General features: G+C 36.9%; 1 protein-coding gene across 1 annotated transcript; it reads right to left on the bottom strand.

Moving 5' to 3' along the window:
• On the bottom strand, window positions 1–27,569 carry RHBDD1 (rhomboid domain containing 1). Its single transcript, XM_018075072.1, has 6 exons — window positions 27,057–27,569; window positions 25,361–25,493; window positions 21,955–22,043; window positions 20,264–20,314; window positions 15,982–16,104; window positions 1–2,169 (listed from the first exon to the last, which is right to left on the bottom strand). The coding sequence occupies exons 1-6, from the start codon at window positions 27,487–27,489 to the stop codon at window positions 2,054–2,056; spliced, it is 945 nt and encodes a 314-aa protein (XP_017930561.1). The 5' UTR covers window positions 27,490–27,569; the 3' UTR covers window positions 1–2,053.

Genomic DNA, 27,569 nt, shown 5'->3' with positions numbered 1-27,569 from the left:
GGTCAGAACAATGAACAATTATTAGTACTGAAAATTTTTGTACTTCACAAAAACAAGTGCTTATACCATTGTAATCAGATTTTTGATTTTCTCTAAGTATTTTTCAACTGACAAGTGGCTAATCCAGTGGTTTTAAATAAGTTAAATATCAGAACTTAACAGACACAGTGAGTCACACTGAAACTTTTGACCAGAGCATTAAAAGATTTGTCTGAGGAACCAATGCTACTTCCTTCTCATTTCTATCCACCTGCTGAGAAAAATATGTAGGTTTTTGATACTTATTTTTGGTGAGCACAGAAAAGTTGGCCTTCCATAAAAGTATGTGCTGTTTTATTCTATGGCTATTGCATATATACAAAAACAACCAAGCCCAAAAGCACCAAAAATTAACATTCCATACGTACTAAGTGCCTTAGAATCTGCCAGAAAGCCCTTTGCAGAATATTAACAGTGTTCTTACACTACTGAACAAGACACCCAAACTCACATTGCAGTCATGGCCAAAGTCTGCATCCCAGAACTGAACAGCTTGTGCATTCCTCAGCAAACGAAAGCTTTCCCTACATACATCAGCTACAAACTGAAGTTGTATTATTTATGTAAAGAACACAGTAAAAAAATTTATTTTCAGGTTATTTTACTGTATCAAAAATACAGCACTGTTTTATACATTCAAGTGATCAATCCTGTAGAAAATTAGACTTCATAAAGCACAGGTTGGTGAAATCCTTAAATTGCTCATCCTAATGCTCTACTACACCAGTGCTGATGAAGAGATTCCAATAGGTCTGTACCAATAACCAAGTTATTCTTGGGCAATCACACTTCTCCAGGACTGCAAACAGGAAGAAATTCTTCCATTGTGAAGATAAAATGCCTGGAAGCAAAGCCCTGCAGGTTTGTTAGTTAACACTGCTGAACAGGCAGGACAGCTGCTGGGTGGAGGGTCTGCCCAAGGGGACAACAGAACTCTCAGCTCTCCGATCAACTCCTCTAGCTAGGTAGGGAATTTCTTCCTAGAAAATGAGGAATTCAAGGTAGCTTATATTTAGGCATGGTCTCCACAAGCCTGCAAACTCTCACCTCTGCTACTGGTCTTCAAACAAGATAAATAAATAGTGGAATTTCCAAAGCTGGATGAACAGCACATACACAATACAATTTCCAAGCCTTCTTAGAGAAACAGATGCTTTAGAAAAGTATGTTACTACATAAATATATTCTTTGTATGGCATATCCACCTCCCTTTCCATAAAACTCCTAACAAATTATTTCAGTTCTGTAAAGGGCAGCACTTTTTGATTTAAAGCATATTAAGAATATTTAATATTTAAAGATTAAGAAAGGCTTTAGGAAATCATAAGTAGTTACAACTCAGTTTTATCACATATAAGCTCAAGGTAAAATGGTGTGTTTTGAGGAAGACTGCAACACTAAAGGTTGTTATGAAATAATTCCACAGGGTAGGGATAGCTGCAGCTATTTTTCACACAGTTTGGAAGACTGCTCAAAAGCTTAAGCCTGGACTCAAATGATCTAGCCATTGTCATCAAAGTGATCTTTTCAAGTGCCATTTCACATGCCAACCCCCAAAAAGTTGGTCATCATGGCTAATGGAGAAAGGCTTGTAATGAAAAATTGCATAGTTTTAAAGTTACATAGAAAATTCAATGTTTCAGCTGTGACGGATGAAGAAAACTTGTTGTCTGAGAACAACAGCAGTCAAAAAGCCAAGGAATTCTTAGAGCTACACAAAATAACTTAAGGAATAAAAAGACAGTTTGGCAAAACCATCAGTCTCGTTCCATAATTAAGGTGCATTAAGATGGAGACAGCCAAAGATCACATTCTGATTCCCACCTCACACTTTTTGTTCAAGTTCCAGTTCTGAGCCTGAACTCACAAGACCCTCTGCAGCTTTGTGAGCAGCAGTAAAAACAGTGGAAGAAAGATCATAAATTAATCTGTAAACTGCAGCTTACAAATGAATCTGCAAGTATTTTGGTAACTCTGCAGAGCACTTCACAATTCCCACGGACACGTGGCCATTTCATCGTCTCTCAAACCTACGGAGCCTTTGCCTTCTGATTTCCTCCTCGGAGCGCTCAGGTGGGAACCAAAACCCGTACGGCCGCCGCTCGTTGTTAGATGTTGCTCCACCAAAATCTACAAGACACAGCGAAAAACAACTGTTATTTGGTTATGTAATACGAGAAAAATGCACATATATCCTGTAAGCCAAAAGCACCACAACACAAAGGAAACGGGGAGTCGAATGTTTTCAATTCTGATGGTTTCAGGGCAATTACAACTTCCAGCAACGGCTCTTAAAGTCAAATAAAAAGCAAAAAACGAAAAAACAAACAATAAAACTACCACCACTACCCCCTAAAAAAACCCCAAACCAATCAAAAAACACAAACCAAAAAACCAAACCAAAAGGAACATCTAACAAGTATTAACAAGTATTCACATTTTTATGATCCCTGCTTTACACAGTGAACTCCAGATTGTTAAACTACTTAAATGTCCTCAGCAGTTACTTCTGGCAAAATAAGCTTTTGTTTTTGCTTTTAGCATCGAGTCCATCATGTGCAGACCCACACCAGATGCACGTACAGCTCCCATCCTCAGCTGGCAGCAGTTTCAGAAGTAAAGGACACGTGGCAGCTCATTCAGACAGAACTGTAAGCAAAATAATCTGAGCAGCAAGAGCACACCAGCACTGACAGTTCTCTGCCCTGGCACCCCAAAAGGAGGCAAGAACAGGCTATTCCAGCAGCTCTCCAGAACTCACACAAAGTCACCGAGCAAAGAAACTATTCCAAGGTTGTGGTTACACACACCAGCTCAGCTGAGGAGCTCTGGGAAACAAAAATCAAAGTCTGCCTCCTGAGCATAATTACAGTGTTAAGGACAAGCAAATTAGCTTTAAAGATAATAAACCAGCCTTTGTAACATTAAGTATTTCTTAAACTTGCACCTGCACCACACAGGGTCAAAACTCCCTTGTAATGCTAAAGTTGGATAAACTTTTTTTTAAATCATCATAATTATGAAAACATTTGCAGTTTTAAAAAATTCTTTTCAGTAGTGAAATTTTCAATTAAATATGAGGTTTCTTATGAAAACATTTCTTTTACATCCTTGGTTAATTGTTATGTAAGAAAACAGATACAACTTATACAGTGTATACTTGCAGAGTCCCCATAAAATATGCTCAACCTTTCAAATATACATGTGCTTTAATTACCACTAGGAACAGAATTAGGTGCTATAAAAAAAGATGCAAAATGCTCTTTTATATGTTGACTGAAAAATAAAAGACTGACAATACATTTTGAAAAGCTCTATATTCAAGAAAAGATCTCATTTTATATCAAAAAATACGGTGAGGAGTGAAGTTGTCTGGATGTGAAGGTTCAAATACATGTATTTGCATCTGTATGTATATATTTAAATTATCATGTTACCTAAAATAGTTCCCTGACACCTTTTTTTTTTTAATTACAGCAGAAATATTAATGAAATAACACCTTTTCTTACCAAAATATTTATAAGCTACAGTGTTCAGAAATGGTAATTAGGCCACTGCTACTACTGAGACACCACCTGATGTCTGAGCAAGAATCAAACACAGGCTTTTCAGCACATCAGCAAAAAAATGTCAAGACTAATGGATTTTAAGACTGTATTTAAAGTATTTGGAAAACTGCAAAAACACCAGATGACAGACAAAACCAAAGGATATAGCACAACAAAGTTAGAACAAAACATTAACCCTTACATAGCATATTTTAAAATTAATTCTATTGTGAACTAGAACTGCATTCTGTCAATACAGAACACTGAGATGCTCCATCCTGTCACTCTATCCCTTTATATGAGACTATTACCCATACCTTGTTAAATATTGGAGACTTTGCACCGAAAATTCTGCACCCAGTTCTCCTGGTTCTTAAGAAAAACTTTGGCTTATTTCTTTAATTCTGTTACCTGCTTTAATTTTTGTAATTAACATATTGCACACAACCATCTCAATTCTGAAATTCCTGAAATTCTGATACAGCAGATACACATAATCTGTAAAGACCTCATTGAATAGTATTTCTGATTTAGGACAATAAAATACATTCTAAATTCTACATAAACAGAGACAGCACATAAGAAACTCAACCAACAATAAATGCAAGAAATTAAGACTGTCTTACTGGATCCAAGTCTTGCAAATCAAAGACTTAACTCTGCAGTACAAATATATTTCTCTTCTGTTCTCATGCAATTCTAAGTACTACTAACTTACAACAACTGATAATGCCCAAAACTTCCTTACAGACTTTATGATAACAGAAGGGAATTTAATAAATATTTCAATGTGTCTTCTGGATTTGTATTTGAGACATTTATGAAGTAAACCCTGAACTTTCATTTCATCACTGAACTGATGCTGAATAGCACTTACTTGTATCAACTCATTTGCAAGTAAAAGATTATTTCTAATTAAGTACTACTACACTGAGTACTCTTACAGGACCATCAGGTTGGCAGTAGATTAGTATTCTTGACCACTGTTCAATTAAACCACACTTGTTTTGAAAAAAGGTAAAATTGAGGAAAACATGAATATTAAAAAACTTTGGCTTCTGTTACTATACCCACTGCATGATGTATTTGGAAAATATAAGGCATAGTCACAACACAAAATATAATACTTGTTTTATTAGTTTTATTCCATGTGCCATGGATGTTGCCACACAGGCACCTCTCGCTGCTGTACAAACAGCAGAAGTTTCTGCTGTGGACGTTCAGAGCTCACATTACACTGAACCACCAGCATGGGCCAGCCCAGAAGTGCCCTGCCCACCAGAACCAACTCCAGTCACACAACCAGTGTGACTGTCAGAAAGAGATGTCAGCAAAGAGGGAAGAGCTGATTCTATCTAGGTTTAAGCCATGTCTTTTTCATTCGGAAAGATCTGATCATCATCTTGTGAAAAGCAAGGAAGCCAGACACACTTACACACCCAACTCCTTTAAGCAATTCAGAGGGAGGTGCTTGAGGAGCAATTTCTTCATCAAACAATGCAAGTCCAGCCCATGCAGAGGGACTGGTTTCCGTAAAGGATGCCCAGGATGACAATTCCAAGTGGGTCTCTGCTTCTCTCCTCGCTCAGGAAATTAAACAGAAGGAGAGAGGGCACCTCTTAGCTTGCAATATTAAGCTCGCACTTGTAACCATGGACAGATGACTCTATTAACATACAAGAAGATGATTAAATAATGAGATGTTAGACAGACCCTTACACCATAAGGTGCACTGGTTTGGGCTCCTACCATCCAGGACACTCCCAAGAGATGGCACCAGAACCACCCCGGCCACGTGGAAATGGGGACAAACATCAGCCAGCAAAGTACTCTGCCTTGTAAGCAGAACTGGGGTTATTTTCAAACAGATGGGCTCTAGAGAAGCTGCTGCATTGAATATTACAGAGCTGTTTATTGTCTGGCTGCTTTGAAACCCCAGGATTGTTTGCCAGCATCTAGCACTTTCTGTCACAACGGGTTTCATCAAAGGGAAGGCAAAGTGAAAGCCACTGGAATACATATACACTTTGTTCTGTGCTAAAACCAGTCCTAAACTCAGAACTTAACTTGCTGTTGTGACCAGACCAAGTGCAGAACCAACACCATACCCCTGAAGCTAAAGAGCAAACAGAGCTGTCTTCTGTAAAAGAACCCTCTACATTCTGCATATCTTGTTACCAGGTAAGATTTGTCTATTGTTTTTCTTATTTTAAGCATCTGCAATACAACACTGTCCCACTTTAACATGCACAATACACTCCAAGCCTTTTCATTATAAAAGTGATCAGCTCAGTGTCCCCTTCCTCAGATATTTTTCACATATTCTCAGCACTTCAAGCACTAAAATACAGTCCCCAGATGCATGATTTGGGAGAGTAGGCAGCAAGAGGTGAAAAAGCACTAACACTGTTAGTGACAACAATTCATCACTTAGAGTATCTCAGAAATAGCTCCAAATGTGATGGAAAACATCAGCTTTTCTAGTAGCAGTCAATACTAGGGAAAAAAAAAAAAGAAAAAAACCAAACCCAAACAACTCCTTTTTCCCAAAGAAAGCATAGAGGGCAAAGGACATACCCAACATCACTGGAATTAGTAGTTCTACTACATTGGTAACAGACAATTCAGACCTGCTCTGCTGAATAAGACATGTGACCTCCACCCAGCCTCACTGCACAGGCCAGCAGAGCAGTGCACAAAGCAGCACAGATTTCATAGGAACACCAGAGCCATGGATCTGGCTGTGGCACAGCACAGCAGAAGTGCTGCAGCCAGCTGGCACTGCAAATGAGCCAGTCATTTAGTTGTCACCTATACAGTGCCCCCAAATCATCGAGATCAGACACAAGGACAACTCCAAATGTGCCATCCTGGCAGTGTGATAGCAATACCTGTAGAATGTGTGTGAAGTGTGCATTTTTTACTCCACTGTAGGAAATTCAACATAAGGAAGATAAATTGTCTGGTCATCTTACAGGGTGAGGCAAACAGACAAAATCTCCACATGAGGTTTCAGTTCTGCTTGTAGTTCAAGCCACAGAAGTGTTACATCAAAACTGCTCACTTGATTTTTCCTCTTCTCTGAAGTTATGGCCTTAGTTTTACGTTAGATAATAGGATTTGCAAGAGAGTTTCTTTAAGATTTAGGAACAATTTATCAAGCTACCAAACCATGAAACACTGACTAGCAGAAATATGCAATTAGGTCTTTGATAAATACTGATGCTGCTGGATAAAAGAAGGTGAGTGTAGCAAACCAGTAGCAGTGTTACGACAATGCAGCATGTCTGCATTTCTTTCTCATGCTTGCTTTAGCTGTGTTAAAGAAGAATCTAGAATATTTCAGTTGAATAGCTTGCAATTTTCGGCATCACTATTTGCCCTGGATCTAGTGAACGTGGTACCCATACAAAACCCAAACTATACAAACACTCACAAACCCCTACAGAAAACAGACATTGCTCATTTCCAAAAGCTCTTACTTTTGTAAAAGCTTTGCTACAGAAGGTAATCACAGACAAACAATAATCTCTTTTGAACACAGCAAGTACCACACGGCAAACCAAGAGAGCTCTCATCTGAATGAAAAGACAGGTCTGTGCCAAGAGGAGAGTCCTGACAGGTGCCTCATAAATAACCATTTCATGCCCAAGTGTACACAAAGATAATCCTGGCTTTGATTTTCCCAGCCTTTGAAAGGTGTGAAATAAGAATCTGCCCTTAGCAGAGCCAAGGTTCAGGTATTGCTTTGGTTCATTGCAAACTCATTGTGGGATTTCCCCTTTTTCTTGAAACAATGTTTCCTGCAGCCAACAAATTGCTCTCTCAAAGACCACTATCCTGGGTCCTCCCAAATGCAGGTCCATCAGGATTATCTCATGTAGACATCACCATTTTAAACAGTGTCATTGCTTCACTGCATCTTCCCTATTACAGTGTCATTCCATGACAGATCACACCTCCAGCCCGGCACCTGTGCTGCTGTCAAAGAATAAGAACAATAATTCAGTGGCCAAAGAGCTCACAGACCTGGCAAGTTCTTTCAATAATTTTTCTAGGAACTGTTTTGAGTTTAAAGACAGCTTACACAGTCACCAAAACTAGGATATTTGTTTAGCCCCTTCAAACCTTTCTTCCAGGAAATACAGACACTGCAGAGCACCTGTTTCTCTACCCTCAGGTAACCCTCCCATGGCTCACAAAAAGAAGGTCGATTTTCCTCCTGAAACGGAGAATGGAAATACGAAAAAATGTACGGGAAAATGACCACATGTGGAACTTTCCTCAAGAAAAAAAAAGAGTTGTTGATGTCCTTTGGGGGGCCCAGAATGACATCCTTCAAGAAAGAGATCAAGATTGTTAAAACACATGTGAAAGATCTACAGTTTATTTATTGATACTACTAAGCAGTAGTGGTTTGAAAATATTTGGTCAAACATCATAACTTTGAACACTTGCTTGGCTTTCATTTATACCAGTTTTATATAAAGTATTTCTTCCACAAATTGCATAGCCCTGCTAAGTATGGTATAACAACTGTATAAAATTGAAGTTCACAAACTGCTCTTGGCCATGTTACAGATCACATCCAGCATGCTACATTGTCATACCTGTGGTATATGCCTGATTTACCTTGCTTTTTTATGCAAAAATACCAATATTTAAAGTGTTCTATTTGAGAAAATGGGAGTTCTCTCAGTTTATAAACATCCAAACATATAATTTTAATGCATAATCAACCAGATATTTTGGATGCATTTGGAACTGGAAGCAGCAAACTGGAGGACAGGGAGAAGCTTGAGTCAAAAGCCCCGTCTTGCTCTAGTTCTTTCACATCTTCCAGCCAATTAGTAGTCAAGTCTTTAGGTCAGTTTAACAACCACCTTCTGATTTACTGAATTGTACAGGGAATATTAGGGAAAGGTGATGCATGTATTTTTTCTCCTCTCCTGCTTCAGAAAGACCAGGAGCTTCCAAAAAGAGTTGAGACAAACAAAACACAGCAGCCTTTTCACTGTTTTGTGTTGCACTAGAAGCCAGACAGGAACTACAACTGAATAAAAAATATAAAATGGCAAAACTGTTTTTTTTCTTTCATGTCCTTCCCTCTGCAAAACACAGACATGCTATACAGTCTCAGAGATTTGGCTTTTAGCACTTATCACTGTCCAATTTTTTCCTCCTCAGCTCCAAACAGACCGCATTTATTAGCCTGCACTATTGTTTCCAACACTGCCCTTTGAGTTTCTGTCAATGTATTAAAGAATTCTGTCATGCTATGAAGCAAACTATTCTTCCTGGTGCTGGTGCCAGTGTGCCTCATCTACAGACTTGAACATAAACTGGTGAAGAAGAGAAATGGAAGTAACTCCTGTTTCTGTGCTGTGGAACAATTGACAAATGAAAAATCAAATAAGCAGGAAATTAGTTGAGGGTAAGGAATTTCTGAGGAAAGAAACATAAAATGAATGAATCCAGATACAACTGGAGTGTTAGAGGAGCAAGAGAGAACAATCTCGAACAGGCTCCGTCTCTCTTGTTTTTAAAAGAGATGATAGAACTGAGAAACACAAAAACCACTCCCTCCCAAATGTCTGATAACTTGTTTTGATTAGAAGACATGGCTAAGACTTCATCTTTAATCCCTTCATAATTGAGGATTTTTATATTTACTTTAATGACGCCTCCAAGTCTCATCTTTGCTGTATCTGCATCACCAAAATAACAAACTCTTGTTAAAGTTATGTAAATTGTTAAAAGCACATTTGTAACATTTTTAGAGACCTTCAGTCACCACCTCAGCATAAGTCAAAAGCTTACTGCACCCTCAGATCACCCATTTGCTACAAATAATCAATGCTACAAAGTAGAAGCAGGAGGATATGGACCTTGCTGGACTGGATGCCCTTCAGTAAAGAATTAAGGGGATTAGTTTTACAGCTACCTTCCAGCTAGTCCTCTTTAGCTGGATACTGAAAATACCACAGGAGAGATGGCATAAAATAATCTCACTGCATTTTCTAACCACCTAATAATCTTCTGATGTTAACTAACCTAGCCAAGGCTAAACTCATTATTAAATGGCTGATACACAAACCCAAATATATCTTTCATTTCAAGGACTGAAAGGGATTTACTAACCAACTCGAAAAACCTCCATATAAACATGCCACTTAACCAATCTCTAGGCTAAGACAGACATCTATTCCTCTTCAGAGTAGTAAGGAAGCCATGAATAACTTCAGTTAAAAGAAGAATTTCAGGTTGGCTGTATATTTACCATAACATAGTAGAATTATTTTGTTCAGCTGCACATAGCAAGGTATCCTTTTCATTAGTAAATGACTAATTTATTCAGTCAGACAAAAGAAAAAGACCTCAGGACATCATTTTTAAGATGGTCCCAATGAACAAAATGTAAACTATACATAGTCTATAGAATTAATTCAGTGACAAACCACAGTTAAAATAGTAAATCATGGATAAATCTAAAATTAGGAGTATTCACTGACCTTAGTTTACCAGTAAAAACATTCCCAGACTAAGTTTGTTAACAGTTGCAAGAATCTTAATTTATAAAAAAACACTTTGTTTTCCCTTTGCTGCATTTCTGCTTGCCTAACAAAGACCCACAACAACAAAGACTCTGAACAATAGCCATTTCCCAATGCCAAGACTAAGAAAAACCCAGATGGATGGATGGAGACACCAGTGCAGGCTGGAGCCACTCCACAGCAACTACCACTTTCTCCAAAGGGTAAGGAAGTGCTTTGATGGAGCCCACACGCAGCTTCTTCTGATTATGCCACAGCTGCTGAGCAGATCTGCCTGTTCCCCAGCAAGGTGACCCTGCCAAACCCTCTGTGAAAGGAGCAACTTTGAAGACAAAGTTCCTTTAAGACAAAGTTCAAGTTACTGAAGCAAATAATGTTTCCAGAGACCACTGAAGTCAGAGAGAAGACTCTCATTTATATCACTGAGTCTTGGATCATAACACCAAGAGGCCTCTATCTCCATATGCAAACCTTTATAACAGATGTAGTGTGAATGTAAGCAAAACATCTCTAGATACAAAGATTTAACTATTCCTATTGTTTTCCTCCTATTTTAATTGTCTTCAGCAGTTGAAACGTTTGCAAGAAGGAAACCATCCAAAAGAAAACTGCATTGGCAGGGCCTGAGATGTATTTGCATATTCAGGAAGTCACAGGAAAAAATACTCAGCCCTGTTTATACATTTTAGCATGAAAATTTGAATAAATTCTCATCTCAAGATCTTTTGTAGCAATAATCAGAACCTATATCACCAACTATGTCACTGTCAGCTTGTTGCCTGAAGATCAAAGGAAGTTAAACCCTTTGGGCAGCATTTCCAAAAGTACCCACCTTACAGAACTGTTCTCAATCCCAGAGTATTTCACAGGCGCTCATGCTCTGGTTTAAAAAGATGTGCCCATGGTGAAAGCCTTAGTGGTACATCTTACCTATCTGGTGAAGTTTTAGCACCACTATCAAGAGAATCAGGTGGTTTCTGGTTCCAATTTTCAGCAAACCTGGTTTATCCTACATCAACCACTGTATTTATGAGGACACAGATGAAAGAACATTCATTAAATATTTGTAAGAGATTTCTAGCCACGCTTCTTGTTGCAAGCTGTTTGCTACTTACACCGTTCCCAAAGCTTTGTATGGAAATGATAAAGATGTGCTGATTTATTTTCCTGGAAATTTGCCTTAAGGAAGTGCTGGTGATCAGGATCACAGAGTACAGTTGCAGTTTTAAAAAGATATTTAGAACACGAGCTCTACTTAAAGAGGAAAGTTTTTTCCAAGAAGTGTGTTGGATATCTGAGACCATACATAACCTGAATTAAAAAAAAGAAAAACAACAAAACCCACCAACAAACAAACAAACAAAAAAACCCCACAAAACCCAAACAAACAAAACCAACAACAACAACAAAAAACCACACACACAAAAACCTCCCAAAATGAAACAAAAAAAAACCAAAAAGCAAAACTCAACACAGAAGTTGTATCTGATTCTTGAAGTCCAAGTCCTAGCATATGGCCTTATGAAATGTATTTTAATCTGATATCACACACTGCACATTTGAGTTTATTAACTATTTTAAGGTATTTCTACAGAAAAACAGCATAATCAAACGCAAAGACTGGCACTTCTACATTTGCAGAAGGGAAAGATAACACTGACTGCAGAAAAAAAAAAAGATTATTCACTATTTCTCTAGTCTAATCACATAAATTTTATTCTTGCTGCATAATCCACGGATTTGGCAAATTTCACAGAATACCAATGAAAAGGCCTGTCTCAGTAGAAGCAAACAGAAATAGGAACCCTTTCAAACTCAGAGCAGGTAAAGCCAGATGCCAAGATATTTCCTAACTGCACCAAACATACCTATAACTAGCCCATACTTGGTCACCTAAAAACTTTCAAGTGGATGGGGTTTTTTTGTTCAGTTTTAAATTAAAACTAAAGAAATGCTTATAGAGATTGTTTCATTATAAAATATAAGAGGAATATCTATATCTGATACTTTCTCTTTAATTACAAACTATAATCACCTACATGTTTAAAAAAAAAAAACAGTCTTACGAAAAAGAGGGAAATTCCTTTGTGGAGAAACACAAGCTTGCAAGGGATTCTTAACATTATTGAGATTGAAAGTCAGACACTTAGAAGTTCAGCTCACAAAAAATCCCAAACACCCACCACAACAAAAATCCAAATCCACATCCCACACTAATCAAGATATTTCTTGTGAGCAGAACAGCAAACAAACAATAGATCAGAGATATAGTTATACTGGGGTTACATTAATGGTGGCTGCTAATAGCAGTATTAAACTAAAATGGCAATAATGTATTTGAACTTCCTAGTTAAAGGAGTTTAAATATCAAAGGACATGATTTTCTAAAGCCAAAATTATTTTCTTAAGTAAAGGAAGAATTATTGCAATTTGAAACAAACACAGACTTATGGGAATAAGAATAAAAATTTCAAAAAAACCCAACAAGCCCAAACAACAAACTCTGGAGAGAAAAACAATTATTGTTGTGTAAATGGATACTTGTTTGAAGCAACAACATATCCAAAACTGGCAATGGAAAAAAATATAAGTAGAAGTTCCTTTCAGCAAATGGATCTAAATCACTATGATAGTTTGACAGTCTTGAAAGTGATTCCTACATACATCTCAAACAAGCCTAAATTTCTCTTCTTGCATTAGACAATTATTATTATTATTATTACAGAAATTTTCAGGATCTGCAGTTCAGAATCAGGAATGCCTGCATGTACAATAAATAGAAATGCTGTATCTTTATGGTGGGTTTAGATAACCCATGTATAGGATTATAGAACAGTAACTACTGAGCTTAAACTCAATGCATGTCGTAGTATGAATTAGTTTTTAGTCGGGGACAACAACTGATAGGAGGAAATACTGTATTATGTCACTGACTCTAATTAGCTTAGCAGGATACTATCACAGCAGTTTATAAATCAGTTTATAAACACTGGATCAGCATTCTAAATCTATAATGCTACAGTTTGTGGTCTAAAAGACAATAAATGTCCTTGTCCAACTAAGCATGAAAAATATTAATAATCAATCGAAGTTACTGCAGTACTTTGTTGTCCAAGTTACAGAGTAACTGTGATGGTTTAAGTGTCATAGTTGGGGAAAAAATGAATATGAAAAGAGAGCCCTAAATTGATTGTGGTACCTGCTTTTACAACCATTTAGCTCTCTATTTCAAATTATTTTATGTAATTTTTTGTCATGTTAAGTACCTGTTTCATCATCCATGTAATTACAAGAACCTCTGAATGTTCACGCTTTAGGGGAAACGTATCACGTTCAAAGGATAGTGCTCATTCAAGCTAATTATTTTTCAAACTGACAGGGAAGAATATCCTAATTCCCATTAGCACAGCAAATTCCATCTCATCCTTTGTGTCCCTAAAACAGGTCTGATCGACGACACGCTCTGTATTCCTTCCTTTGTGCAATAAGACAGCTGCCCATAGGCAAGTTTAACCTTTACACAGCTTGTCTAAGGAAATATTTTAAAGAGCTCAACTCTGAAGTCTTGCTTGTCCAAACTGAAGTGCTCCAGCAGATAGGAGAGAGAGGTGCAAAATAAAACAGTCCTGTGAAACCACTGAAAACAAGATCTCTGTCTATTTGATCACACCAAATTATATTGGAAGCAATATACAATGATATACTTACTATACTTACTGACTGCAGCGTTTTAGATTAAGGTTCCAAATGAAAGCTGCAAATGTTTCACCCTGATACATGGAAGACTTCAGAATGCATAGTGTCTACTTATTTATATTATCATAATTTTATCAGTTATTAGTTTTCTGTTTCCTTGATAGTTTAAAAATAGACCACAAACATGGCTCATTCTTGCAAGTAACATTTCAAAATGCTTCATATCAAAAGCTTTGAAGGATTTCTTTCTCAAACTCCACACTAAAAAAGTTACAAAAAATGTGTTAAAAAGACAGTAAAATAGACAGTATCCCTTACAATAAAGCCCATTTTAGCCCCATTCCCTTCCAAAATTACATAGGGCAGCATATTACTTGGTTAATTTCTAAAAATTCCTAAGATAGCACAAAGAGTAACTCATTTACTATCTTCTGCTGACAGACCAGATGGACTAAGTGCTATTTCATTGACTTATTTGAAAGCTAAGATTTCACTGTCTTAGATTTGATTGAAATGGGACTGCTCAGACTGCATTAATTTGTAAAACAAATACACTAAGGCAATAAACTTGCTGTAGAAAATGTTAGGGGATTTTTTAAGTTTCTAGCTTTACAATGCTAAGGGACACTTAGGCAGAACAAAGGTGAACAAAAAAAGGAAGATAACTAGAAAAAAAATCCCTTAAAAACTCCCTAATTTCCCTAAAAGTCCACACTTCTTCCTCCCGAGTCACTCTCACAATAGATACAAACCCAATAAAGCAAAGAGCTGTATTTACTTTAAGCAATATGTTAATGAATTTGTCAAACTGAAAAAGTCTTTTTCTACTACAATTTTGCCTCATCTGCTGACTTTTTAAAACCATCTTCCAGATAACACAACATGTTCTTCATAATAAGAAATAGGATCACAGAAGGTGTGAAAGTAAAAGTGATGATGATTTGTCAAGACATTGGTTTTCATATTTTGCCTGGTATTTCTCTGACAGCCATAACAGTGGTGTAAATTAATTTTCTGAGTGGAGATTTATGAATGGTGCTCTGCATTTGAAGGGCTGCAGGTACAAGTAGAGGCCTCTGTCTCTCTTTCCTAATAAATGGCTCCTTGCACCCAGGAAGATGAAATACCAAGATTATGAAAAAGAAAAATTATGTTTATGACATATTCAGTCATATTATTATTTTTCTTAAGATTAAATGTTACAACTTCACCAGATTTAAAAGAAATCTTTCAGGTTTCTTAAGTTAAGGAGCATCTAAAGCCTGTGGCTGACTTCCTACAAGAATCCATAGACATACAACACATTCAAGATGGAGCAATGCTCGATATGAAAAACTATATCAACAGCAGACAACACACACTATATTCATTTCTGACCTTTACTTTAGCATTCAACATAAAAATGTTGCATAACCATGACAAAAATTTTACATGTGATGCTCTAATCATGTGCTGTCAGTCACGTTAAACAGATTTTCCCTCAAGCCTTGAAGTTTTTAGAAACTGAGCAACAGATTCTACAAGGTATTCTTTCCCTCTTCATTACACTTGCATCATAAAAAGATAAAATATATCCCACTGAATGCATTTTATACATTTTATACTAACACATTTCAGTTAAAAACAAACACCATTTTTATTACTAAATATTTTTTCCCAGGTTTTTCAGTCATGTAGAATATAAGCTTCCTTTGAGGTAGAAAAGGATAGCGTGAAGAGTTAAAAATCCTGTCCATTGCCTGTCCATTACATTTGTACAAAAAGCAAAAAAACCACACACAGACAAAGTTTATATATTGGCAACATCAATTTTTTATTACACCACTCCATACTTCTTTTTAGAGAATTGTAAGAATTTTTGGCACAGCAGCTTAGTTTAGTCAGGGTTTTTTTGTCAGAAGCGCATTTCTTTTACTACATTGGTAGTAAGGTAATCAAACAATAAATGTAATTACACTAAGAGAACAACACTGCATTCTCACACTACATTCTCTGAAAATTCCACCAGGAAGTTTTCATTTATTTCCAAAGATATGTCCAAAATACTGAAAACAAATAATGAGGAATACATCTTGTTTTCCCTCCTGACTCCCATCTTAATATGAATCATAACTTAAGATATAAAATGCAATAAAATTCCTACCTCTTTCATTAAGACTGTTTAGCACTGCCCTTTCAAGCTGTTCTTCTTCAGTGAGCCCACCAGTATAATCATAGTAGTTCCTTGGAGTTCTGTACTGATAATCTGGATAATAGCCATAATAGTCTGTAAAATGAAAACAAAAATCAAGAAAATAAATTGCTGCTACTCAGTAAGCAAGTTGAAATCAGATATTATCTTTACACTATCTATCTTCACTTCTCACTTTAATTTTGGAAAGAAAGAAATATTAGGATTCAATTACTTGTATGCCATGAATTAATTTCTAATTTGCAAAACCAGAGTATGGTAACAGGAGAGTGAAAAACAACAGAAAGATAGATCAAATGTAGTCCTATATCCAGTTCATGTTGTGCTACTGCACAGTTAAACCTGCCCTGGACAAACCACCACACCGTGGATCTCGTGTGATGTCCCAGGGAGTGATGCTGCTCGGCTGACAACCAGCTAGTCCTGACCATTTGTAAAGTCTGCCAAAGCCAAGCACAAACCATCATCCACCCAAACACATGGGATTTAAAAGAAAAAAAAAAATTACTTGGCTAGAGAATTGAGCTAGACTCTCTTCCTTTTAACAACACAATCTGATCTTGCCTGAGCACAGAAAACAAACTGAGAAAAAACTGTGGAAACAAGTCCCATTTTTCTATTCCATTTTTGCATCTTCAAAAGACAAAAGGTTTTATGGTATTTTAATTTCCGGACAGCTGAACAAGGGATTTTGAAGAACTAAAGTACAGAAATGTTGCCAGTGTCTTCCAACTGAGGGAAAATTATACACATTTTCTTCAAAATTAGAAAAGTGGAAATCTGTTTATATGAAACAAGCAGAGCATGCCATTTCCTTTTATCTTCAGATTATTGCCATCAATGATAGTCTTGTGTTCTCTCACTAGTTCTATCAATTCCATGTGCAATGTGTGAAGGCTCTGTGATTAACAACAAGCACAGATGATGAAGTGAGGACAAACAAATAATTTCTTTTTTAAAATGATTGTGGTAAGGAAAAAAAAATCCAGAACCTTAAACCAAATAAAAACAACAACAGCCCATCTTAAAAGCTATACAGGAAAAATTGAACAGAGTAACAGCACAATATGCTATAAAGGAGTACACATATTTGTATTACACAAATATGCCTATATATTTGTAATACACATGTATGTATACACAGATGTAGATATATTTGTATAAACACTACACACACACATAGAAAAAGTGCAGTTCTGTCCGTTTCCAAATATTTTTTTTTTTGGAAATTACAACTGATATTGGGAGAGTTTTCCTACACCTGCAGTGAAAACTGACTGCAGGGCAGCATTCAGCTGTCTTGTCTATACACTTTGGATGTAATCTTCATGTATTCCCCTCATTCTCCTCTGCTTTATGTTCATCTGAATGAACATTTCCTCAGCTACAAATTTATATTCTGGAGGCTTCAGAACTGCATGCATGAAGACTATAAAAATCCCAGTACTAAAAGCATGAAATTATCTGATGAAAGCAAAAGGATGTTGTATTTTAAGTTTGTTCTATTACTGTAAATTTTTCTCTGTTTGATGTTTCACACTGTCATCAAGTTTTAAGTGCTCAGAAAGCTGTAATCTTTTATTTTTACAATGAGAAACAGTTTGGTAACATTGATGTGTTCAAGGTGTTCCTATTAATCAAAATAAATGTCCTTATACTTTATTCATGAACTGCATTTAGAGAAAATCTAATTCAGCTACTAAATACTAAATGTGTTAAAATTACACTTAAAGCCCTTTTTCTCCTAAAGCTGTTTCCTTGTACTGTTTCATAAAATCTGTTCATCTATTTTTCTATTTAAATGGGCATTTAAAGGCAGATCCTAATAAATCAGCAATGCCAGAAAATGAAAAATTAATCAAGATATGCATCATTAGCCTATGACACTAGAACAAGTTTCCTTAATTCACAGATGGCCAAATTTATTACATATATCATACACCAAGCAAAAGGTTAAATCTTCCATTAAGACTTCTGTAGATAGGATGAAAGACAATTACAAAGTATATGAACAAGGAATGAACAAAACAAATATATCTGTATTTTTAATTGCAGTTATAAGTCATTTTAGATAAATTAATTTGGTACAAAAAAAAAATCAAATAGCTACATCTAAAGCCAAGCTTGGAAGACAGGATAATTTAGGTTAACCCTCTCCATCTGCCTTTTGTCCACAACAACTCAAAGCACCAGCAAGGTTATTTTGGGGACTGCCCAAAACATGCAAAAAACTCCCAGACTTTGTTGTTGTCAGCACACAAGCTTTTTCCTCAGGTGCTGTGTACTCCCCCATCGTGGTAGATTTATTACATGAAATCTCTTACATTTTCCCTACTTAGGAAGAGCTGGAAAAGAAAACATAAAGGGCTCTTCAGAATCAGCTTCTCTTCCACAAGGGTGGCCTCTTACACCCACCCAAGCTCCAAGCAGCTGGTGTTCATACAGTGGCTGTAATAGATTATGGAGTTTAAATGTCAAGTACAAATTCTTATCTTCATTAGCTATTAAAGTACTTTTTCCAATATAAATCTTCAGTGTTCCCATCCACCCTGCTACACTGGGATACTGAAGGAAGATTTAGTGCCTATGGATGTGGAATACAGAGCAAAGCAGCACACCCAGGCCCTGGTGGGGGATGCACCTGCAGCTGGGTGAACTTCTTTAACTGGGCTGAGACTGCCAGTCATGGAAACAGGCAGTTCATGCTCACTGTACATTCACATCTTAGTTCACTTCACTGTATTAACTGTCTTTTATTCTTTGCTGGCCTTTAGATCAAATGTTTTTCAACTTGAGAATTGGAATAACGAAAATCCTGGGTAAACATACTTCTAAGTTGGAACAATCCTTGTTGCTGTCGGTAAGGAAAGCAGGCTAAGATAGATTGTTTAGGAATTACAAAATAGATGCTTCAAAAATATTCAAGGGCCCAGAGTCCTGCCTGTGGGAATTATGTAATGTAATAATAAAATTGGAGATAGATCATGGAAGACAAAATCCATCAGAGAGGATAAAAGCAGCTATAACCTTGGCTCAAAGTAACCACATCTCAATGATAAAAGACTACACAAAATAAAAACCCCTGCATGACCAAACATCAGAGAATACTAAGAATGATCAAATGTATGAAGTAGTTTTCTTACAAGCAACCATATATACTCCATTTTTCCAGCTGGAGAGAAAAGATGACTGTTGTGAGTGCAGAAGAACATGAAATACATAAAGAATGAAGGTTTAGTTTCCCTTCACAGAGAAGAATTAATGTGCATCAAATTAAATTAGCAGTTAGCAGATTCAAAACAAACAAAAATGACAGATTCTATACCAGGAAATAAACTGTGAAATTCTTCTTCTCTGATGCTGTAGGTGTTAAAAGTCTTCAAGTCTATTCAAAGAGCTTTTGACAAATGGATGGAAGAAGAATCTACCATGGGCTATTAAAGACAAAATTCCCCCATAAAACTTTCTGCTGAGAACATCTTTAAGCCACAAGCCACTGCACACTGGCAGATATTTGAGAGAGTTATCTCTATGTATTTATCCTGTTCTTACAGCAGATGCCTAGGAGAGAGCATAAATCCCTGCAGGAGATAAGACACGCATCCCTTAGCTCGGATCCAACACAGCCCCTCTCACAGCCAGCTCCAATTCCGCCCCTCACAGACAAGGTCCCCACCTATTATTTGTGTGCACTCCACATATAATGACTCAATGTTCTGCATGAGAAGTAAATCAAATGTGCTACACTCAAAGTGTGCCAGTATTCCAACTATCCATCTATAAACTGTGAAGTCTAAATTTATCCTGGTGAGGGGGGGGCTTCTTGCACGTAAATTACATTTAAAAGAAGTGTTTGAAGGAAGAAGTTTCCTGTCAGAAGGGAAAAAAACATCCTAGAATGGAATAGATAATTTTGCCAGATGAGGGCAGATTTACCAAGGTCCAAAGGGCTGCTATCAGTAGACAATTTTCCCACTGCTATGCCTTCTGCAAAAGGGATGATATTTCCCTGAGGTAGCATTTTAGGAAGTCATGACCTTAATTTGAGGCTTAAGCCTTTTGTACAAAATACATCCACACACTTCTCTAAATAGGAAAGGTGAGGCATGCCCAGAGAAGTAATACAAGTCTAGTAAGTATACATATGTGCAGAATATTTTGTATATATAACTAGCTCTTCTAATTATTTTTAAAGTTGGAATAAGTTTTTTGTTCAGCTGACGAGAGTACTTACCTGAATAGTAGTCCCTTGGCCTGCCAGGGTCAGTGAAGAAAGAAATGCCACCTAAATAAAAGAATAATGCAGGTACCGTTGGAATAAAATAATCACACTGTCTTTCTTTATAGAATACAAAAATCAAATCTAAAATACTCTTTCTTTCAGAGTCTGTTTCATGATACAAACAAGAAATTATGGGTATCTATAGATTTTTTTTTGCATCAATGAGAGAATATACTATTGCAAGCTTGTATGTTGTTCCAGATTTTATAGTAGTGTGCCATGTTTAAGCAACATATCCATGTAGACTAGAAAAATGCAAACCAACCTGTAATGTTCTCTCCAGAGCACATGATGAACAATATCTACACTGAGAGTGTTCATTGGTCAAAATGTGTTAATGCAAAAAAACAAGACTGGAGCAATACTGCGTTCTTTCTGCTCTGCTAGAGAGGAGAAAAGAACAACGTGTGTACTGTAACACTCCTTCCTACAGGTCTTAGCCACACAGCAACCTCCACAGCAGCAGGGTCCCTACAGCATGTTTCACTAATAATACCATGGGTTTTACCACAGAATCCCAGAGTAATTCAGTTTGGAAGGGACCTCAGAAGGTCCCCAGTTCAACTCCAAGCCAGAGCAGGGTGAGGGAGGAGATCAGACCAGGTTACTGTCAGGGCTTTATCCTGGCAAGTCTTGAAAGCATCCAAGGATGGAGGTTGCTGAACCTCCCTGGGCAGCTGATCTGGTGTGGACGTTCTAACAGCCACCAGGCAGTTCCCCCATCCCTCAAGAGCACACAGTGTTAACCTTTAGCTAATGTGACACCTGACAGCCCTTCCAAACCTGATGCTTCACCCTCCTCTCCTTCCCTTAAAACTGCTGAACATCCCTGATGGACAGGCTGTATCCCCAGCCTGTGACAAAACCTCCTGTGAGGAGCACACATTTGAACAAACAGTTTCCCACTGTACAAACACCGTATCCATGCTCAGTTTGATGGCACAGTCATGAATTAAGTACTCAACCTATCAAGTAATCAGACATAAAAAGCCAAATATTCTGACAACCAACCCCAGCACAGCTGTTGTGACAGGGTTTAGACTTCCAATTAAAACACTGAAATTCATGGGAATGATCAGGTAAAAATTTGCAAGGTTGTATTTAAAACAATTGCTAGACTAAAGATGTCTAAAGATATAAAAATAACTATTACTAAAATCTGAAAAGCTGTAATAAAATATTGTTGGAAAGCTTGAGAATTACAGTAAAAATTTCTCAAGCATCCCACCACCTTTTTCAAACTGCTGAGACTTCCACTAGAATTGACACAGCAGCAGACAAAGAAGGAAACATTTTGTGTCCTGGCATATTTTTACAGCTTCACCACACTTCACTTGAAGTGACATTTTCATTGACATCTTATTTAAAAGATTTTGCTCTAAATAAATATTTTAAAAGAAGGGTAAAAGGTATTCCTCTACATAAAAAATATCTGAAAGTCACATCTACTGGTTCTTATCAACCATATTTAAGAAAAAAAGTTGATCTATTTTTTTCTTCTGCATTCACTTCAACAGTGAGCATATCCTTACTTGTCTAAAAACATGCAAGAATGGCCTGAATCTCTATATGCAAAACTTACTGAATTTTAAAAATCAAAGTGTTTCTTATGCATATTTCGTAAATTCAATAAAGTTATATACCTGCACAGGCTTTCATGATCTTTTTCAGAGGTCCCTTAGTGTACATCAATCCAACAAGAATCCCTGCTAGATGCCCAGCAAACGAAGTCCTACAAAATAGGAAAATCTTGTGAGTAATGGAAAGGAAGACTTTTTTTTTTGTAGGTTGTAACCGAGGAAGTCCCTGAGTGAGACCAAGCACAGAGAAATTACTTGCCTGCAAGGACTTAATGCCAAGTTTTCTTTCTTCACAACTACCTTAAAGTGGGTAGGATATACAGATATACAAAAGTATCTAACAAATATCCCAAAAAAGCTGGAAACTAATTGGAGAGAACATTTTAATTGCTTGTTCAAAAAACAGAATACTCTTTCCCTAAAAACATTTAAAGACTTACCAAAGTAGTAAACTAATTTTAAGCTTAAAAAAAGTAACACCACAGACTTACACTGAAATGTCTGGTAGGACTTACCAGAACCATTGACAGTTCTGAGCGAAAGCACAAACATGGAACTTCCCACTGGACTATCAATACAATCCTACAATTAGTCTGAGGCAAGCACGAATATACAGTGCCTTCAAAATAAAAAGGAGAATTGAAATGCTGAGAACCCAATTCTTTTCTATACATACCAACAATTTCTTTAGAAATATTGCTACCATTTGCATACAGAATGAAAAGGCTCTGGAATCTTTTGAGGGATCAGCACAGAACCATATGTTTCCAGTAAACAAGGAGATTGGCTCCAATTATTGCCATGACTATGGGGTGCTCTATAAATTCATAAATCAATTTTCAGCATTCAAATTAAGAGTCAAACTCTTTTGAGTTTAACCAGGTTTAAAAACTATTTGCAAATTTTCTGCCTCTATTATGAAGTTAGAGAAGCCAATACACTAAACATTAAAATTTCCTACTATGTGCAACTATAAATAACTAATTTATACTGGTTGTCTGAAAATTCAAGTAATATAAGCTTTTCTGCCTTTCTGAAGTAGAAGTTAAACCTCTATTTAATGTAAAAATACACTTAAAAATTGCACTTTTTACATTCTGGTCAGAAATCCAAAGGAGTTACACAGATGGCACGTGCACTCAAGACAATACAACTTCCAGGCATCTCTGGTAAAAGGATAGAGGGAAATGCACGTCACTAGAGGGAGGTAAAGATCAAATCTAAATGGACTCTTTTGCCACCTACTTTACAACAAACTTGTATTCTGCTTTGTAGAGCTGTGGTTCTCTCCCATAAGTAACCAACATTTTTTTGTAAGAGTAACATGTAAATGCTGATGTGAAAATTTATAGGTAAAACAAAATAAAGTATCTACAAGGAACTAATTTTTCAAACTGATTTTTCTGGAACAGATTTTCCAAATTTATGAAAAATGCATGTCTGACTTGGAAGATGTCTGTCCTTGGAAAAATTATACACTTATAAATCAGCTATTCCAGAAATCACCAACATGATATGGATTCACTTAGGACTTAAGATACCACATGGCCAGTTCTGGAAGAGGTCCAGAGATGAAACATAAAGTAACTTGTCACATGTCTGTTCTTCCACCAAACAAATAATCCCAAGGACTGCTGTGCAAAGCCTACATCTCAATATCCTTACTTTATGGAAGGTGAAGATTAGAAGGATACTGCACACATTTTAAAATTTCCCCAAAACAAAATCATTAATGAGAAAGAAAATCATTAGATGCCAGTAAACCCCTAAATCCTCTCCTACCAAACAAATCAAAGTTTTCAATAGTCTCAATATTACTTCAGGATCTTTCATTGGTTATGGATTCTCAGGTGATCCTGACAGATCGGTCCAATAGGGCAGGTCCAAATTTATTGCAGGATTTTTTGACTGGACAGAATTTCTGCCCCAGTTACTGACCTCTTATCTATTCAAAACTAAATTATGCAATTTGGTCTACAAAGGGACACTCCAAATCCTGTAACCTGCCCTGAGCATGTAAGAGCAATGCCATGAGAGCTACAGTTATGGTTCATTTCAAATCAGTTGGCAGTTACTAGTTAAACATGTTGTGTTCTAGGACATGAATTTCTGGAGATTACTACCTGTTTTCTATTATCATTTAAGTGCTGTGAAATTGTTCTATGTAGAGGACGCTGTAGAGGTTTAGACAAGGCAGCAAGCTAAGCTTCCATAAAATTATGAAATGGTTTTTGACCTTATTTATGAACTTTTTATGCTCTCTCTACCCCAAAGATATTTCTGCAATAATGCAACTGAAAAACAGTAGCACCCAACCTCTCAAATCATGTTTTTCCTCTACCATAGACACTATGATATTCTTATGGCTTGACTTCATACATAATGTTCTTTTGTTATTCTTTTATAATAAAATAAACAGTAGCATTAAACATAATCACAAATAAAAACTGGTTTTGTTATATTTTTCAGAAGAATGTTTTTAATGCACTCAAAACTTTGGGTTTATACTCGTAGCAACGCTATGCAGTGACCTCTCAGCTCACAAATAAAATTGCATTTGGAACAGAGCACTCTGCAGGTCTTTTGTCTTTTATCCTGGGCTTCCTTGTTTCAGTCAATTGGCAGCAAGGCATAAAGCAATAAAACCAGTGTTTAACCTGAGTAAGATCTAAATTCTCCTTCAGGTCTAGGAATTGTTCTATCTACTATATCATAGCATCTGACAAGGACTGTGTCAGTATTGCTGCACTTTTTTTTTTTTAAATCTTTCTGAAAAGGGGGAAATTGTATATAAACTGTGATTTGGCAGTTTGTGGGGTTTGTATCTGTACTTCACATATATACTCCAATATGATTTGCAGTTATAAAATACTATACAGGAAGAGTACTGATTTGCAAATAGAATTCTAAAAATCAACTGCCAAAGAAGAGAAAGGCCCTGTTCTCACAGAGGAAGGGGTGGGTGAACTGTACTGGCAGATCAGAGCACACAGGAAAATAGAGGGAGATGATCAGCAAGACTGTAGGATAGTGACATTCCATAAAATTTGTGGAATACCAGATAATAGTTTTATCAGAACTCAGAAGAGTGACTAAACCAGGCAGAATGGAGCAGGGTGGAAATGGCAAGCAAACACTGGAATGCTGGTTTGCTTATGAAGCCCCTGGTACTACTGTGTGTCAGTCTGGTTACTTTGTGGAAAACACACATCCCTTTTCCTTGTCCATCAACTTTTGTTATCTTCCCTCTAATACTCAGTAACACCTTCTGGGAACAGTATTTCAGTTTTTTATTTTGACATGTGCTCAAAACAGAGGGTGTTAAGGAAAAAGAAGACTGCAGCCTCAAGACTTAATTTTGTAGCCCTGACACTCCACCTGGATACCAGCTAACACTACTCATGCCTCACCATACATTTCAGAGAGCCCAAACCTCTTCTCCTAACTTTCAAACATTAAAAGCACTTACCCTGGAGCGATTAGATGAATAGCCACCAGCTCCACCCAACAAACATATTTACTGGACAGCCGCAGTCCAAGGACAGTGCTGACTCTTCCTGGATTGTAATGGTTGTTAAGAACTTTCAAAGCAAACAAGACTCCTGCAAACAAGAAGAAATCACATGAAGAGAGAGGTACTTGTGCACAAATAATAAAGAAATGCAAGCAATTTAGCTAAGGAACCTGAAGTACCATGCAGTTCCACAGCACCATGAAGCATATTGTTGCATGCCAGAACAAGAGTTCTAAGCTGGTTTTTCAGTGACTTAAAAAAAAAAAAGGATATAAAAATGATGTATTTGTATAACAGCCAATTCCAGGTAGCTTTTTAATATGCCTACTCACTGTAGCTATTCAGGTATTCAAAACAATACAAATTTTAAAATGGGAGTTCCAGTTGAAATAATTGACAAAATTAGTGAACTCAAAAAAAAATAATCTGTGAGTTGAGAAAAGCCATTACTGAAAACAAGACAAACAGATATGTGTGAAGTTCAACAGTAGGCTGAAATTCTAAATTAATGGGAAGTCTTCTTACATATACTCCAGAATCATTTGTTTCTGAAAAAAAAAGTAGACAAATCACCTTTAAACACAGTAAATAATCATTCGTTTCTAATTCACTGCAATTGTTTCATCATGCAAGCAACAGCTGATACAATGGAAGGAATTCAGAGAACTTATTGGAAGTTACAAGCATTTGTGAAAAAAGTTCCTCTCAAGAGAAAGCTCACAGTGGTCTGATAAAAACCCTGAAAAATCAACAAGTACAAGTTTTGACAGGGACACATTGACATTGGTACAGGCAGCCAAACCCCTCAGGGAAAAGGGATTTGTGCTCAGGGTCCCTAAAGCCACCACAGAGGCCAATATTAGAACTGGGCATGACTTGTTACCCAAGGGTGGGTGACCAGAAAATATCTGAAGCTCCAAATGAACAACTACCAGGATGTTCCAACTAGTACCCATTGGAACACAACAAAGAAACCCTCAGAGGTGTTGAAGCACCTTAGAAGTTAAAAAGGAGGGCTTGCCTTCCAAGGCTAGATCCCAGTGACAGCAAGGAAAACCCCTACTTTTCTAGAAGAACAGTGATACTTTTCCATTTGACTGCTCCTTTTTTTTAAGGAGAAGGAGTTCACTGAGTTATCTCCTAATCCCAGATGTCCTGAAGGAGAAGACAAGACCATTACTGGAAGGAAGTTGACCAAAATCAGATGCTTGGATGTTTCTAGCAGAAGCAAATCTAGGGGAGTCTCTCCAAAGACAGGTATGAATAATTTGTAATTGAAGATACAAATTTTAAACTGGGAGGTTTTTCTAGAAGCCATCTAATGAGCATTACTGACATCAGAAAATGAAAACCCTCAGACTTCAATCAATCAGTGATATTAACCAGGAAACACAGTTCTACCAGGATGAACATAGTTTTCATGTTCTCAGGTAAAGTCACTGTTGGTCACAAGAACAGGAACTGAATTACATGATGTTCATACCCAGAGTACAGGCTTTAAATGAAAAAATAGGAAAGCTTTACTAACATGACAATCATACATATAGGGAAATGGACACCCATCCATTCTCTGCAATTAACAATTATTTTTATATAGCACCTATAGATAATTAATTTTATATATGCAAATTGGACCAACTTTGTGTCTTACCTGAAAAACCTACACCACAACTCATTTCATAGGAAGGGTCATCCAGAATTTTCACAAGCAGGAATTCCAGCACCACATAAACAACTCCAATCAGCACTGAAAACACTGCAATTATGTAGGCAAACCATACGCTCTTAAGCTTTTTTTCCAGCATTATCCCCTTCCAAAGCATGGAAATCATGTTATAATACAAATGCCAGTCATCTGCATGGTGGAAGGGAGAAAGCAACAAACGCTGCCAGTTCTTTTTGTAGATGGCTTCATTTACACTGATGCACACTTCAGTCAGTGGCCTCACAGGATTCAGAAAGAGAAAAACATTCAGTGCAAGTACCCCAAGGGTAACAGGAGGAATGTTCTGCAGTCCAACTTGAGAAATTTGATAAAGCAGCAAAAGCAGTCCAGCATTGACTCTTTCCCGCCTTCGTTGCATTATTACTTCTTATTCATGGAAATATGAAGATTATTCTGATTTCTAGTCTTTTGTTCAATTTCAAACCCATAAAAGTTCTG

Source organism: Manacus vitellinus, unplaced genomic scaffold (assembly GCF_001715985.3).
Source record: "Manacus vitellinus isolate BGI_N305 unplaced genomic scaffold, ASM171598v3 scaffold_137_pilon, whole genome shotgun sequence".
In the NCBI taxonomy this organism is placed as follows: Eukaryota; Metazoa; Chordata; class Aves; order Passeriformes; family Pipridae; genus Manacus; species Manacus vitellinus.
This window is presented reverse-complemented; position numbering and strand designations above follow the sequence as displayed.

Bases quoted from the DNA above. Each gene is read 5' to 3' on its own strand.
- RHBDD1 (XM_018075072.1), bottom strand. From the start codon at position 27,489: ATGCAACGAAGGCGGGAAAGAGTCAATGCTGGACTGCTTTTGCTGCTT. The intron at 25,494-27,056 runs GTAAGACACAAA...TCTTGTTTGCAG, and splicing joins TTGTGGTGTAGGTTTTTCAG to GAGTCTTGTTTGCTTTGAAA. The intron at 22,044-25,360 runs GTAAGTGCTTTT...CCTATTTTGTAG, and splicing joins ATTCATCTAATCGCTCCAGG to GACTTCGTTTGCTGGGCATC.